General features: G+C 46.6%; 1 protein-coding gene across 2 annotated transcripts in view; it reads right to left on the reverse strand.

Annotated features, from left to right (window-relative positions):
• Positions 1 to 14,383, reverse strand: part of LOC118229961 (kelch-like protein 29) — a 167,399-nt gene that overhangs the window by 100,608 nt on the left and 52,408 nt on the right. For both annotated transcript variants that reach the window (XM_035422571.1, XM_035422572.1), the window contains exon 2: positions 4,281 to 4,620. In XM_035422571.1, coding sequence (XP_035278462.1) covers positions 4,281 to 4,577 — 297 coding nt within the window. In that variant the 5' untranslated portion in view covers positions 4,578 to 4,620. The remainder of the gene's footprint in view (positions 1 to 4,280; positions 4,621 to 14,383) is intronic.

The following is a 14,383-nucleotide window of genomic DNA, read 5'->3' on the forward strand; positions in this document are numbered from 1 at the left end:
GGATTTTTTTGAAGCAGAAAGGGAGAAAACTGGAAAGATGGACTTTTTTTTTTTTTTTTGAGCACAGACCAAAGATGTTGACTCCAGTGAAATGTTCTGCAGAGTTATCACAAACAAGCTTGCAGCAGAGCAGCTGGTACTCTTCCAGCTACTGTAAACATCACTGTTTCTCTCTTCGCTCACTCACTTCTCGCTTTTCTTTTTTCTTTTTTTTTTTCCTTTTCTTTCTGGTAGCATGGTAACCATTACAATTCATTAATTTCCAAGTTTATTTCTGGCTCCCCGGAGAGCAGGCAGAAACAAGCTGGCTAAACATAACCCTGCTTTACTGTTGACAGGGGAGGAGATTGGCAGGCGCGGACCTGCTCCACACGTCCCGCTTATCGCACTTCTGGGGAAAGGAATAAAAAAAAAACCAACGGCAAGCCTCCATTACACCGATTAAAAAGGGAAATAAAATGATGGCTTATTTCGCCCACCGAGGAGTCTTTCCCACAGTGGCACTTTGTGATTACGCAAAGTGCAAGAAAGCTCTTTGGCTAGATAAAGGGATAAAACAAGGCACCTCAAAAGGCTGTGGAGGACTGGATGAGCTCTACGTCTTCCTTAAACCAGCAGAGACTCGACCCATCCTGCAAACCCGCTTATTACCCCAGCCTGCGCTCCCTGCATCCTGCAGCTGCCCCGGACCGTTCACCCATCAGGCACTATCAACCTGCGCCCGCTTATTACCCCAGCCTGCGCTCTCTGCATCCTGCAGCTGCCCCGCACCGTTCACCCATCAGGCACTATCAACCTGCGCCCGCTTATTACCCCAGCCTGCGCTCTCTGCATCCTGCAGCTGCCCCGGACCGTTCCCCCATCAGGCACTATCAGTGCGCCACTCTGCAGCTCCAAGTAATTACTTGATAAATATATGTAAATGAATGGTTTGTGTCACTGCCTACGACCCAAATAATCTTGATTGCGCACGCTTTCAGAAGCACTTCCCTTTCAGGAAAGAAAGATCCTGCCCGAGCATTTCCACCACCCATTAATCAACACTGCACAAATAGCACCTTCAAAATGGACAATAGATATTTATCTCCTTTTTTTCCTTTTTTTAAAAATCCACACAGAAACAGAGAAATAAATGGAGAGCGTCTGAGGCAGGCTGCAGTGTGTAATGCCCCCCCCCCCCCCCCCGCACCCCCCCCCCTCCTGCAGAGGAGAGAGATAAACTAATAAACACAGCACATCTCTAAATGAAACACAGTGTGCTGTTCTTTCATTGTGTTCCTTCCAGGCTGGGCTAGAGCAGGACGGGATGGGGTGAATTACATGAATTAAATGTGCAGTTCTATGAACACATGAATTAAATGTGCAGTTCTATGAACACGTGAAGTAAATGTGCAGTTCTATGAACACATGAATTAAATGTGCAGTTCTATGAACACATGAAGTAAATGTGCAGTTCTATGAACACATGAATTAAATATGCAGTTCTATAAACACATGAATTAAATATGCAGTACTATGAACACATGAATTAAATATGCAGTTCTATGAACACATGAATTAAATATGCAGTTCTATAAACACATGAATTAAATGTGCAGTTCTATGAACACATGAAGTAAATGTGCAGTACTATGAACACGTGAATTAAAAGTACTATTCTGGAGCTCCATCTCGCCTCTCTTCCCCTCCCCCTCTCTCTCCCCCGCCCCCTCCCTCCACGTTTTTCTTAATCTTACGATATGTGCGTGGGTGGAGACAGGCCCTCCCACAGCCAATCGATACTCAGATGTCAGAGGGGCCTGCGGCAGACGGACGGGGGAGAAGAACTGCGCCGGTCTGCAGGGGACGGGCGGCAGAGACACAGGCCCGGCGTTTTTAACAAAGGCTTGCTACTTCCTGCCATGGATTTTCTTTTTTTTTTTGTATGTCTTTCTTTAAAATGATGCATTCTATCATCGAGTTCCCCGATACCTGCGCAACAAACAGGTGTTTATAACGAGAAGGAGCAGGGCCATAAATCCCTGACCGAAAATAACGGCACATTTTTACTACCCCATGTAGGCCATGAATAAAAGCTCTAAACCGGCCATAAAGCAATGCTAATGAATAGAAGGAAGGGATGGAGGCAATTACACATCGAGCTGAAAGGGAGAGCGTGCCAGTCTAAACAGCGGGGGGGGGGGGGGCACACGCTGCTGTGGGCGGGGCCAGTCGGAACAGCAGGGGGGGCGGGCACATGCTTCTGTGTGTGGGGCATTCTGGGGCATTACCCCTGAGTGACTGAGCCAGGTCAAGAGCAAATACAAATCTCACAACTGTGAGAAGATCCAATACACAGCCCTACACAGGTAGACAACTCTGTCCAATCAATGCTATACATGAACACAAGACTGACCAATCAATGTTACACAAGGAACACAAACATTGACCAATCAATGCTATACATGGATACAACTCTGTCCAGTCAATGCTATACATGAACACAATACTGACCAATCAATGTTACGCAAGGAACACAAACATTGACCAATCAATGCTATACATGGATACAACTCTGTCCAGTCAATGCTATACATGAATACAATACTGACCAATCAATGCTACACATGGACACAAACACTGACCAATCAATGTTATACAGAGAAACAACTCTGACCAATCAATACTACGCAGGGATAAAACACTGGCCAATCATGTTTTAGTACACAGCCACAGCCGCAGATGAAACAGGTGGAGTTAAAGCAGGTAAATCCCAGCTGTGTGTAGCAGTGTGTGAGCACGGTACAGGACCTACACGCTTCTTTAAAAAGAGCTCATTTGGTGGAGGGCACCCGAATGATTTGAGATATGAAGCAGAAATAATTAAGGTGACCGCTTGCTGACTGCTCATAATTAGTGTATTTTTTTGTGTTTGCGGAGTAAATCAGTCTCTGATGTCCCAGCATCCCGTAATAATCAATTCTGGAGGCACAGCAGTTCAGGCTGTGGGAGGTCTCTCTAAAAGTACAGCGAAGGAGGTCTATACCCTCCTTAAATGGGCCCTGCACCTCACACACCCCACACAACAGACCCCTATGCTCCCCCCCCCACCACCCCCACCCTTTTGCCCCCACCCCCACCCCCCCCCCTTTTATTTCTTTAAAATCTCTGCACCGTCTTAAAAAAAGCTGAGCTTTGTGTTCGGTTATGGGGAGCGTGCTTTTATACCACAGACCTCCCCCTTGTGCAGGTCACTCCAGAGCTGTCTAAGACCATCAGCTCATCTCTGAACTGTCTCAGCGTCTCAAAAGCCACATCTGTATCACTGGCGAGGGGGGGGGCTAGGGGGGGCTAGGGGGTCCGGGGGGGCTGGGGGGGGCAGGGAGGGCTGGGGGGGGGCAGGGGTGCTCAAAAGCGGGGAGTGAGAAGTGTGTAATTGCACAGCGATGGCAGCGTCTCAGTGAATGTGGGGTACAGCCTGTCAGATTTGGGGGGGCCTCTTTCTCAGAGCTCCTCTGCGATGCCAGGATTAATTTATCAGCGTTCCGATTGGCTGTGGCGCTGTTACCACGGGAGATGGAACCAGGAAGGAATTTTTTAAAATGCGACCAATGCGGTTGGGAGGGGCTCCAGCGGTAACCCCGATGGTGTTTCTTGCGGACGGACCGCGGTCGACATCGCCGAACGGGTTGCGATGTGAAAGCGATCGCCAACGTTTACGTAGATTCTGCATGACGGATGACCTCACAAAGCAAAACTGCAAGCACCTATTAAATTTAATGCCAAGCGTTACGCTACCTATACTACAGCTACATGCCTGTCATTCTATTTTTAAAATAAAATGGCAGTTTTTGCTGTCGCTCCCCAACACTCACGCAATATCATTTAACGTTTACACACCTGAGAACCTCAAAATGATCCGTCTGTACGTGACCAGAGACAACAAACACCACCATTTAATTTATTATTTAGTCACAGACTCACGGTTTCACTACCAAAAGTAGAATTTCTGAATTCAGACTACCATCTGTTCGTAGGAAATTAACAATGTTGAACAATGTGGCAGAACAAACATAAGTTTTTAAAAAAAGGTTAACTTTCTCAAAAGCTGATCACTGAGCACTTTTTTTTGCCTTTTTTTGGTTTCTAAGCAGGTTTAAAAAGACCGACTCACTCAACAGCTGTCTCTGCATGGAGAAGAACTGACAAGGGGGGGGTGAGTCGCGGGGGTGAGGGGTGGGGAATCCCAAAAAATCAAACCTAAGGCCACTGTTATTGGCCACAGGGGCGCGGGGGCTTACCTTTGGCGCGGGTGCGTTGGACACGCCCCCCATGCGTTTGCAGGCCAGCTCATTGGTGGAGGTGGTGACGGCGACGGTGATGGGCGTGGGCAGCAGGGAGGGGATGACGGGCAGGGGGAGGAGCCCAGGCCGGTTGTTGCTGCTGGGGAGGGCGTGGCCGTTGAGGCCGCCGCCGCCGCTGGCGGTTGCCGCGGCGCTGCAGCTGCTGTTCAGCGTGTTGCCCAGCAACGCACAGCGCTCCCGCCTCTCCCACCCGCCGCGGAAGTCCCGCTCAAAGCGGTTGTGCTGCCGAGACATCGCCAGGGGGCGCTCTTCTGCTCAGAGGGAACGAGGGCCCGGCCTGTCAATCAGAGGGAGAGGCGGGACCAGCGTTAGGGCGGGACTAGAGAGGTGATAAGACACACTGAATAAATACAACTTCGATATCAATAATGCATTATTATTATTATTATTATTATTATTATTATTATTATTATTATTATTATTATTGGTCGGGGACTTGAAGCCCATAACCCTGGAGGACTGGTAACAGTGAGAGTCGCAATGGGACACACAGGAAGCTCAGAAAGCTCAGAGCCCCAGCCCTGCACTCCACACATTAATCTTGGAGGCCCCGCTCATCTTTTGCACCACAAACACCGCTTCATGATTCATGCTAAATTATTCATTCATAAATATTAGTGGTGCGAAGCAGCTGGACAGTGGGAGAATTCCTTCGGGGAGCGTCGAATCTCTGGAGCTCGGCTGACCGCAGACAGGCCCGGACAGAATTAGCCGCGCGTGTGGCGTTATGAATATGAAATACGAAATATGCTAATATTTGCTAAACCTGCAGGTTTGCCGTCTGTGTACTGCGTCCACTGCACCTGTACCCATCCAGAATATATGGATATCCAAAAAATATCAATAAATAAGTCAGTAAAAAAAAAGTAAATAAATAAAGAAAGAAAAGGAAGCTATTCTTCAGCGAGCCAGGCCGGGCTCTCCGCTCGAGCGCCGTGTCTTTAATGAGGAGGGAGCGAACGCGCTGAAACGAGCTCGTCCTTCACGTCTGCTGCGCTATTCCCCGCTGCCCTCACAACAACAAAAACAACAATGGCACTTGATCTGAAAAGCTAATGCTTTGAGACAGAGAGAGAGAGAGAGCGAGAGAGAGAGAAGGAGAGAGAGAGGGAGGGAGGTGGGGGAACAGTGTGGTTATCGGTGTTGTGATGATGTTTGACTTGATAACGCAGGCAGGGGTGATAACGATAAGTCTCAGAGAAAGTAAGTGTTGAAGGCTGGGTGGCACACGACTCCATTCAAGGGCCCTTTTCTCTTCTCTCTCTCTCTCTACACATTCACCCTCTTGATGGAGTCATTAGCAGACGTGGCACTGAACTTCACAGTTACGTTGATGAAGCTCAATTGTATACAGCGGTTTCCTCTGAAGACCAAAGCCAATGCGTTCATTAGTTGTGTGTCTGATATAAAATCACGGAAGTCGCTAATTTTTTCTCCAGCCAAGAAAAGGCAGAGATTATTGTGACTGGGGGAAACAGCACAGCAAAAAACAATGGTGAAGAATCTAAGGCCACAGACAGCACAAGCAAACACTGAAGTAAAAAACTGAGAAGTTATATTTGATCCCAATTTAAGCTTTCAGAACCACATGAAATGTGTAACCAAAATGTCTTTTATCATCTAGGAAACATTTCTAAAGTACTGGTTACCTCTGCATATCAGAGTGAGACTCCATAAGGAGTTTTAAAAACTAGCTTAAAACTCACCTCTTCACTCTGGCTTTCACCTACATTATATATTTTATTTTTATTATTACTATGTATTTATTTATTTTAGACTTTCTATCATTTTAATTATACATATATACTGTTATTATTCTAATGATTTTACTTCTGTCCGTACTGTTTTAATTGTATTGCTGTTTTTGTCATGTAAAGAACTTTGTGCTTCAAATCTTCATATGAAAATGCCATACAATTATTGTACATTATTATTATTATTATTAGTAGTAGTAGTAGTAGTAGTATACAGCATCAACCAGTAACGCACTACATAGAAATAAGAATCAAAATGATATGCAAGAATTTGGCCTCTTCAAATCCCAAAACTGTTACGTGGCATACTTTATAAAGGCAAAAAAAAAGATTATTTTCACTAGCCTATTATTATTATTACTATTGTTGTTGTTGTTGCTGTTTATTTGTATAAGTTTTGTTATTTGTATGTATTTAATTTACATGAGCGACCGAAGAGGAAATAACTATACACGACGCTTTCGACTCGCTCTGTCCGGGTGCTGGGCGCCCAACGAGTTTAACACACGAGCCGCCGTGCACGCGCACTCCGACAAGGAGCGAAGCGAAAGACGGATCAGAAACGAACCAGCGGGAGAGTGGCAGCCGTGTGATTAAACTGGAGGGAAAAAAGAGAAAAGTTTCTCACAGACGTGAGCACGGAATACACAGCCCACGCCGCCGCAGCTGTCACTGCCGATAGAGGAGCATTAACAAACACATTGGGGAATTACAGTGATAGCAGCGCGGAAAGACTTCGACAAAACAGATGGACAGCCCTGCAATGAAGTCCACGCCGACGGAAACAATAGCTGAGACCAAGCACGTCTCTTAAATAGAATAATTCGGCCTTTACGGCGCGACCTTGGCAGTTCTGCCAGCCCCCCACCCCCTGTTGCTATGCTATGTTCGCATATTTTCTGCCTCTCGCCACCCTTCCTTGGAAACTTCTTGCTGATGAAGAAGGACCAACGTATTACATTACATTACATTTATTTGGCAGACGCTTTTATCCAAAGCGACGTACAAAAAGTGCATTTCATGGTCATAGACAACTGCTAAACACAGGTTCAGTAAGGTACAATACTTATTTTGTACAGCTATTTCTAGCCAAGAACACAGTTCACACAGTGAACACTATTCTGACACTATTCTGACCACGTATACACCGAGCGTCTCTACAATAGGATCCCGCTTTCCTATGGAAGATAAAACAATATACATTAATAGCAGGAGCCACGAATAAGACACAGTATCTGCGTATCTATGACAGCATTCCTGAAATACCGTGCAAAAGCTTCTGCTGTGTGTGTACAACGGAACAGATTAGACAGACCGACAGCTCCTCCGATTCAAATCCAAGGTACTCAAATAGGCATTTAATTAACGGAGAAGCCTGTTCGGCCAAAAATAGCCACAAGCCACAAACATATTTTTAAAACCGTTCCTTTTAAATGTCTGTGCAAGTATAGCGCCGATTCACACAGGCCTAGGGTGAATCGTGGAAGACTGGCGGTTGATAAAACGCGTGGGGGTCTTTGATCAGTATGTGCGAGTAGAATATTTATAGAAACGTGAACAAGGAAAGCTAATTTATAGGTAGGAAGGAACAACAACCGGCGCGTGAAAAAAGGAGGCACACTCCACTGGAGTTAAATAAACTGGGGGAAAAGGGGCTGTATATTTATTCTAGGATTACTGGAGAGACAGACGAGAAAAGGAGACGGGAACCCGTCTTCAGTCAGCGGATGATTTTTAACGAGGAGACGCCGGGCTTCGCAGAGCACGCGCAGCATTCCGTCGGCCGTTCAGAGCAGAGAACAGAGACATCGATTTAATCTAACTACTTTGCCGGGAATTAACGCTTCATTGCAATTCAAAAGGAGAAATTCAACCGACAAACTTAACGCTTGTAAAAACGGCGAGGGGCTTGACCTGTTAACTCCGGGGGAAGGAATTTTCTTTCTCTAATAAAGAGCAGTCGGCCGTTTAATAACCGTACTTTTTCGTTTCATTCGAATTTTAAAAAGCTAATATAGGCATGCGTTTAAGAAGCCAGATAAATGCCGCAAATAGCATGATGCTCTTCGAGGAGTGCAAAGGCGCTTAGTAATATTAGCAAATACATGTATCCAATATTAATAAATACGCTTTTCATTCTGACGCCATCCGCCCATATGAAAGCAGTCTACATACTGTACATGTTCAAAGGCTTCACAAACCATTTGACCTGAGTTCACCTACGTTCCCACAGGTGAGACTCGCCATCTGTTCACTCTGACTGAAAGCTGACAGTGTGGCTCTTATGAGTTTGATATTACCGTATGACCGAGTTGTAATGCGCAGTAACGCTGGGCTTATGTGCTCGTTGGTATGACATACACCCTGCTATCAGGAAGTATTTTTCTCCACACATATTTATTAATGAATGGAATATGTTCCCAGGAAGACCACACCTTCCCTCCTCCTCCTAATCTTTCTCTATCCCTTTTTCTTTTCCCTCGTCCTAACACCTGCAAGCAAAAAAACGTACAAATGAATTATTAAACCCATGTCTAGGGGTACAATTTTATGTACCCATAGGGTACCATCCCAGTGAATGGACTGCATTTATATAGCGCTTTTATCCAAAGCGCTTTACAATTGATGCCTCTCATTCACCAGACCAATTAGGGGTTAGGTGTCTTGCTCAGAGACACTTCGACATGCCCAGGGCGGGGGATTGAACCGGCAACCCTCCGACTGCCAGACAGCCGCTCTTACCTCCTGAGCTAGTGACAAGCGGTGCAGTTTTTAGGAACTTTTTTTTGCACCCTTTTTTTCCTGAGAGTGCAGAGTCTGTGCCGGCTGCCCTCGCTGACTCTCTCTCTCTCTCTCTCTCTCTCTCTCTCTCTCTCTCTCTCTCTCTCTCTCTCTCTCTCTCTCTCTCTCTCTCTCTCTCTCTCTCTCTCTCTCCTCTCTCTCTCTCTCTCTCTCTCTCTCTCTCTCTCTCTCTCTCTCTCTCTCTCTCTCTCTCTCTCTCTCTCTCTCTCTCTCTCTCTCTCGGGGGTGGGCTGTGCTCTCCCCCTCGGGGGAATTCGAGCTCTTCGATCGGTGCACCTGTGCACCTGTGTCTGGGCTGCGAGGCGCTCTGGATGAGAGCTTCGGGGAGCCGGCCCTGGAGGAGAGATAAGCTAGCGCACCACGTGGCTCTCCGGCGCCGGGGCCGGCCGCTCCTGCTGCAGGGGAACAGCGGCGGGCTCGGACGGGCAGAACGGCCGCGCTGCTCCTGTCTTACACAACACACGGGCACATTAGGAGGACGTGTGAGGCTCTTAAGTACAAGCATTACTCGTGTTTGCACTGAGATGTGTGTGTGTGTGTGTGTGTGTGCGTGTGTGTCTGTATGTGTGTGTGTGTCTGTGTGCGTGTGTGTCTGTGCGTGTGTGTGTGTGGGTGTGTGTGTGTGTGTGTGTGTATGAGTGTGTGTATGAGTGTGTGTGTGCGTGTGTGTGTGTCTGTGTGTACGTGTGCATTTCGGAAAGCATTCTGGGCTTGAAACCCACTCAGTGTTACTGGCAGTGCTGAATGCTCTTGTTGGTTCTGTGATGTGCGTTTAATGTACCTCGCAGTGACGGCCTTGTAATTCGCCCTGGATAAGAGCATCTGCCAAATAAATCAATAATGATAAATTATACATAATAATCAGAGACTTGCTGTCTGAATGAATTCGGATGCACGTGGTCTTGGGATGTGCTCTAAATGCTTTGCAGGTTGACTGAAAACCTCAACCGAAAAAATGACTGAAGTGGAGTTGGTCTTGGCACTGAAGCTAAGCAGGGCTGGGCTTGGTTAGCACTGAAGCTAAGCAGGGCTGGGCTTGGTTAGCACTGAAGCTAAGCAGGGCTGAGCTTGGTTAGTACTGAAGCTAAGCATGGCTGGGCTTGGTTAGTACTGAAGCTAAGCAGGGCTGGGCTTGGTTAGTACTGAAGCTAAGCAGGGCTGAGCTTGGTTAGTACTGAAGCTAAGCAGGGCTGGGCTTGGTTAGTACTGAAGCTAAGCAGGGCTGGGCTTGGTTAGTACTGAAGCTAAGCAGGGCTGGGCTTGGTTAGTACTGAAGCTAAGCAGGGCTGGGCTTGGTTAGTACTGAAGCTAAGCAGGGCTGGGCTTGGTTAGTACTGAAGCTAAGCAGGGCTGGGCTTGGTTAGTACTGAAGCTAAGCAGGGCTGGGCTTGGTTAGTACTGAAGCTAAGCAGGGCTGGGCTTGGTTAGCACTGAAGCTAAGCAGGGCTGGGCATGGTTAGTGCTGAAGCTAAGCAGGGCTGGGCTTGGTTAGCACTGAAGCTAAGCAGGGCTGGGCTTGGTTAGTACTGAAGCTAAGCAGGGCTGGGCTTGGTTAGTGCTGAAGCTAAGCAGGGCTGGGCTTGGTTAGCACTGAAGCTAAGCAGGGCTGGGCTTGGTTAGTACTGAAGCTAAGCAGGGCTGGGCTTGGTTAGCGCTGAAGCTAAGCAGGGCTGGGCTTGGTTAGTGCTGAAGCTAAGCAGGGCTGGGCTTGGTTAGCACTGAAGCTAAGCAGGGCTGGGCTTGGTTAGTACTGAAGCTAAGCAGGGCTGGGCTTGGTTAGTACTGAAGCTAAGCAGGGCTGGGCTTGGTTAGTACTGAAGCTAAGCAGGGCTGGGCTTGGTTAGTACTGAAGCTAAGCAGGGCTGGGCTTGGTTAGTACTGAAGCTAAGCAGGGCTGGGCTTGGTTAGTACTGAAGCTAAGCAGGGCTGGGCTTGGTTAGTACTGAAGCTAAGCAGGGCTGGGCTTGGTTAGTACTGAAGCTAAGCAGGGCTGAGCTTGGTTAGTACTGAAGCTAAGCAGGGCTGGGATTGGTTAGCACTGAAGCTAAGCAGGGCTGGGCTTGGTTAGTACTGAAGCTAAGCAGGGCTGGGCTTGGTTAGCAGTGCTGTAGTGCAATGATGGGGATGCTGTGTCGGAGGAGGAACATTAAACCTGATGTTCTTATTCACCAGTTTAAGCCATTACAAAGCTCTCCTGGGCCGATGTACACTGCGTGTTTCGGTGTAAAATGGTTGCCGTGAATCACCCAGGTGGGAGTTAAACACTGGTGATGACTGCGGTGAGTCAGCAGAGAGCTTATCCACACCTACAGATGCTGGAATATAAAATCAGCTCATTATCATCATCAATACTGAACCAAAAAAATAAACAAAATCTCTTCCTGTCGTTCACGCTAAAATGGGAACATATCCTGAATGTGGACTGACAGCTAAATCCACCACTGATATAAAACAGAATAAAGAAACGAAAAAGCAGCGAGTTAAAAAATAAAAAACACAACACATAAAAACATCAAAATATGACTAAGCCAAGTGGATTGTGGACTGTATTTGTGGGCGTTATTTTACTGTATGTCTGCTCGGAATATATATATATATTTTTTTCCTGTAGTGGAATCTCATATTCACATTCAAATTGGGCTGCCATGCACGCTACGCCTGGGCAATCGCATTCAATGCACGGGTGCAACAAAAGGAAGGGGGTGGATGGGGGGGGGGGGGGACAGGGGGGTGTGTGAGTCCCCCACCCCCTTTTTCGCCAGGTTCAGCCAGTTAACAGCGTTTAACACAAATAAAGCACTTTCTACCTGAGGAATATTATGCTTTCCCCACTGTTGCAAACTTATCCGAAATTTTCGTTTTCAGATTTTCATTTAATAATTTCTCTCAGTAAAATCATGCGTTAAATCTGATAGACTGCCCTTCAAGTTACAGGGCTTCCCTCCGAGGGACTAACCTGGATAAAAAAGTAAAGAGGATGCATTATTCCCTGAAAATGCGCTTCATATCTTTGACAAACTGCAGCAAAAACGTAACTTAATGCAAGAAACCCAAGTGTGCAAACAGTAGGCCATTTTTCTCCGTAATAAACGAGGGTAGGTCTGTCCTAATGTTTTAAAGCAGTCTACGCCATGCTGTGAGCGGTGGTATATGCTTTCCAGATAAACAGCATTTTTATTCGGAAAGATAAATGATGACCAGAATCATCCTCACCTCAAAATGGTGCGTATGCGCGGTCTGCAATTGTGTGAAAAATACTTGCTTACGCTGACTATATAAATGGTGTGGATGCATTGGTAGGACCCTGTGGAGATTATCACCTCTGTAGAAAGTGTTGCATCAGGATTTAAGGGCATCAGAACAGAACAGTTGCTTGGCTACACCCCTATTTTATTACATCACAATGGGCTTACATCACCTCTGTAGAAGATTGCTGCATTAATATATAAGCACATCGGAAGTACAGTGGTTTGGCTGCACCGCCTGCTTCATTACATCACAATGGGTTTACATAACCACTAGAATGTGCAGCATCAGTATAATAAGCACATCAGAAGAACAGTTGCTTAGCTACACACCTGTTTTATTACATCACAATGGGTTTACATCACCTCTGTAGAAGGTGCTGCATCAGTATTTAAGTGCATCGGAAGTACTGTGGTTTGGCTACACGCCTGTTTATTACTACACAGTGGGTTGCTAATTCTCTGTTTGCTGCTTCTTATTTTAAGTAAATATTGCACGCTTTGTTTTTCTGTGATGCACAGTAATGTGGTGTCGCGTCTGAGGGGGAGATTTGATTTGGAGTCTCAGCTGCGACACAGCGGTTCTTCAACCACATGGCATCAGCACTACACGGCCACAACAGACCTGCTTTGCTGACATGTCATAAAAATCACATAACCATAATCACGTCATAATGGCATTACAACCACCTAACCCCTGAACATCAGCACTGCACATAACCCACAGATACTGAGCTGAGTCTCTCATCAGTACTGCACATAACCCGCAGATACTGAGCTGAGTCTGTCCCATCAGTACTGCACATAACCCACAGATACTGAGCTGAGTCTGTCCCATCAGTACTGCACATAACCCACAGATACTGAGCTGAGTCTCTCATCAGTACTGCACATGACCCACAGATACTGAGCTGAGTCTCTCATCAGTACTGCACATAACCCACAGATACTGAGCTGAGTCTGTCCCATCAGTACTGCACATAACCCACAGATACTGAGCTGAGTCTGTCCCATCAGCACTGCACATAACCCACAGATACTGAGCTGAGTCTGTCTCAGCTGCTCATGCATAAAGCAGTGCTTTCCACAGCTTGATACTGATGAAGAAACAACAGCTGGAACTGCTCATTAGAGCTGAATTTCATTACAACCCACAGCATCACACACACACCCTCTTACTCTCTCTCCCTCTCTCTCTCTCTCTCACACACACACACACACACACACAACCTACTCTCATACACACTCACACAACCTCTTATTCTCATACACACACACACCCTCTTTCTCTCAGACACACACACACACACAAAGAGAGACAGACACAACGACACACACCCCCGTATGCACACATTATGATTTTTGCACCCCCCCCCCCCCCAGTGGACCCATGATCGATCAGGACGAGCGTCGCAGGCAGGACACACACTCCTCCGGGGTTCTCCCCGTCCCTCTGAACCATAACTGATGTCTCCCACAATGTCTCCATGAACATACAGGCCCGGGTGACAGGCTGGGCTAGTTTTTAATGCGCTCTGCATTCAGAGTGAAATCAATACAATTAGCATTCAAACACCCCGTACGGTCCTCCAGTGCGCCCCCCCCCACCACCCCCCCCCCCAACACTCCGGCAAAATAAAGGGAAGTGTGCCGACCGAGCCGACGGCGAATGGGTTTCATTTTAACAGGCAGGTTCCAGGGCACCTTAAACTGCTACGAACACATTTATGAAAAAAAGTCAAGCTGATTAGCTTCATGCTCCATTATCAGTGGTTGGCAACCTGCAGCCAAAATGGAATAAGTGCAAAAAAACAAAAAAAAAACATGCATAAACAAATAAATTATTGCCATCAATTGGTAAATATTTAAATTTTTATATAATGAGATATGTACTGCAAATTAATACATTAATTGTTTTTTGTGAAACTGAACATTTTTTAATTGGTTTATTTATTCTTAATAACCTCTCCTCCACCTCCTGCCCCAGAAGGAGAATTTAGGAGAATGAGATGCATTCGCTCAGCACAGGTTTAGAATGAGACGCATTCTCATTCTGGTTTAACACAGGCTGGCTCAAAACAAGCTGGGTTTAATACAGGCTGGTTTAACACAAGCTGGGTTTAACACAGACTGGGTGTCCCTATCAGAGCTGCCACACAGTATTAACCCCAGTGTGTGTTCACAGAGCGCATTCCTTCGCGGTCTAACCCACCCAAAGCAGCAGAGCTTGACCGTACAG

Source organism: Anguilla anguilla, chromosome 6, assembly GCF_013347855.1.
Source record: "Anguilla anguilla isolate fAngAng1 chromosome 6, fAngAng1.pri, whole genome shotgun sequence".
In the NCBI taxonomy this organism is placed as follows: domain Eukaryota; kingdom Metazoa; phylum Chordata; class Actinopteri; order Anguilliformes; family Anguillidae; genus Anguilla; species Anguilla anguilla.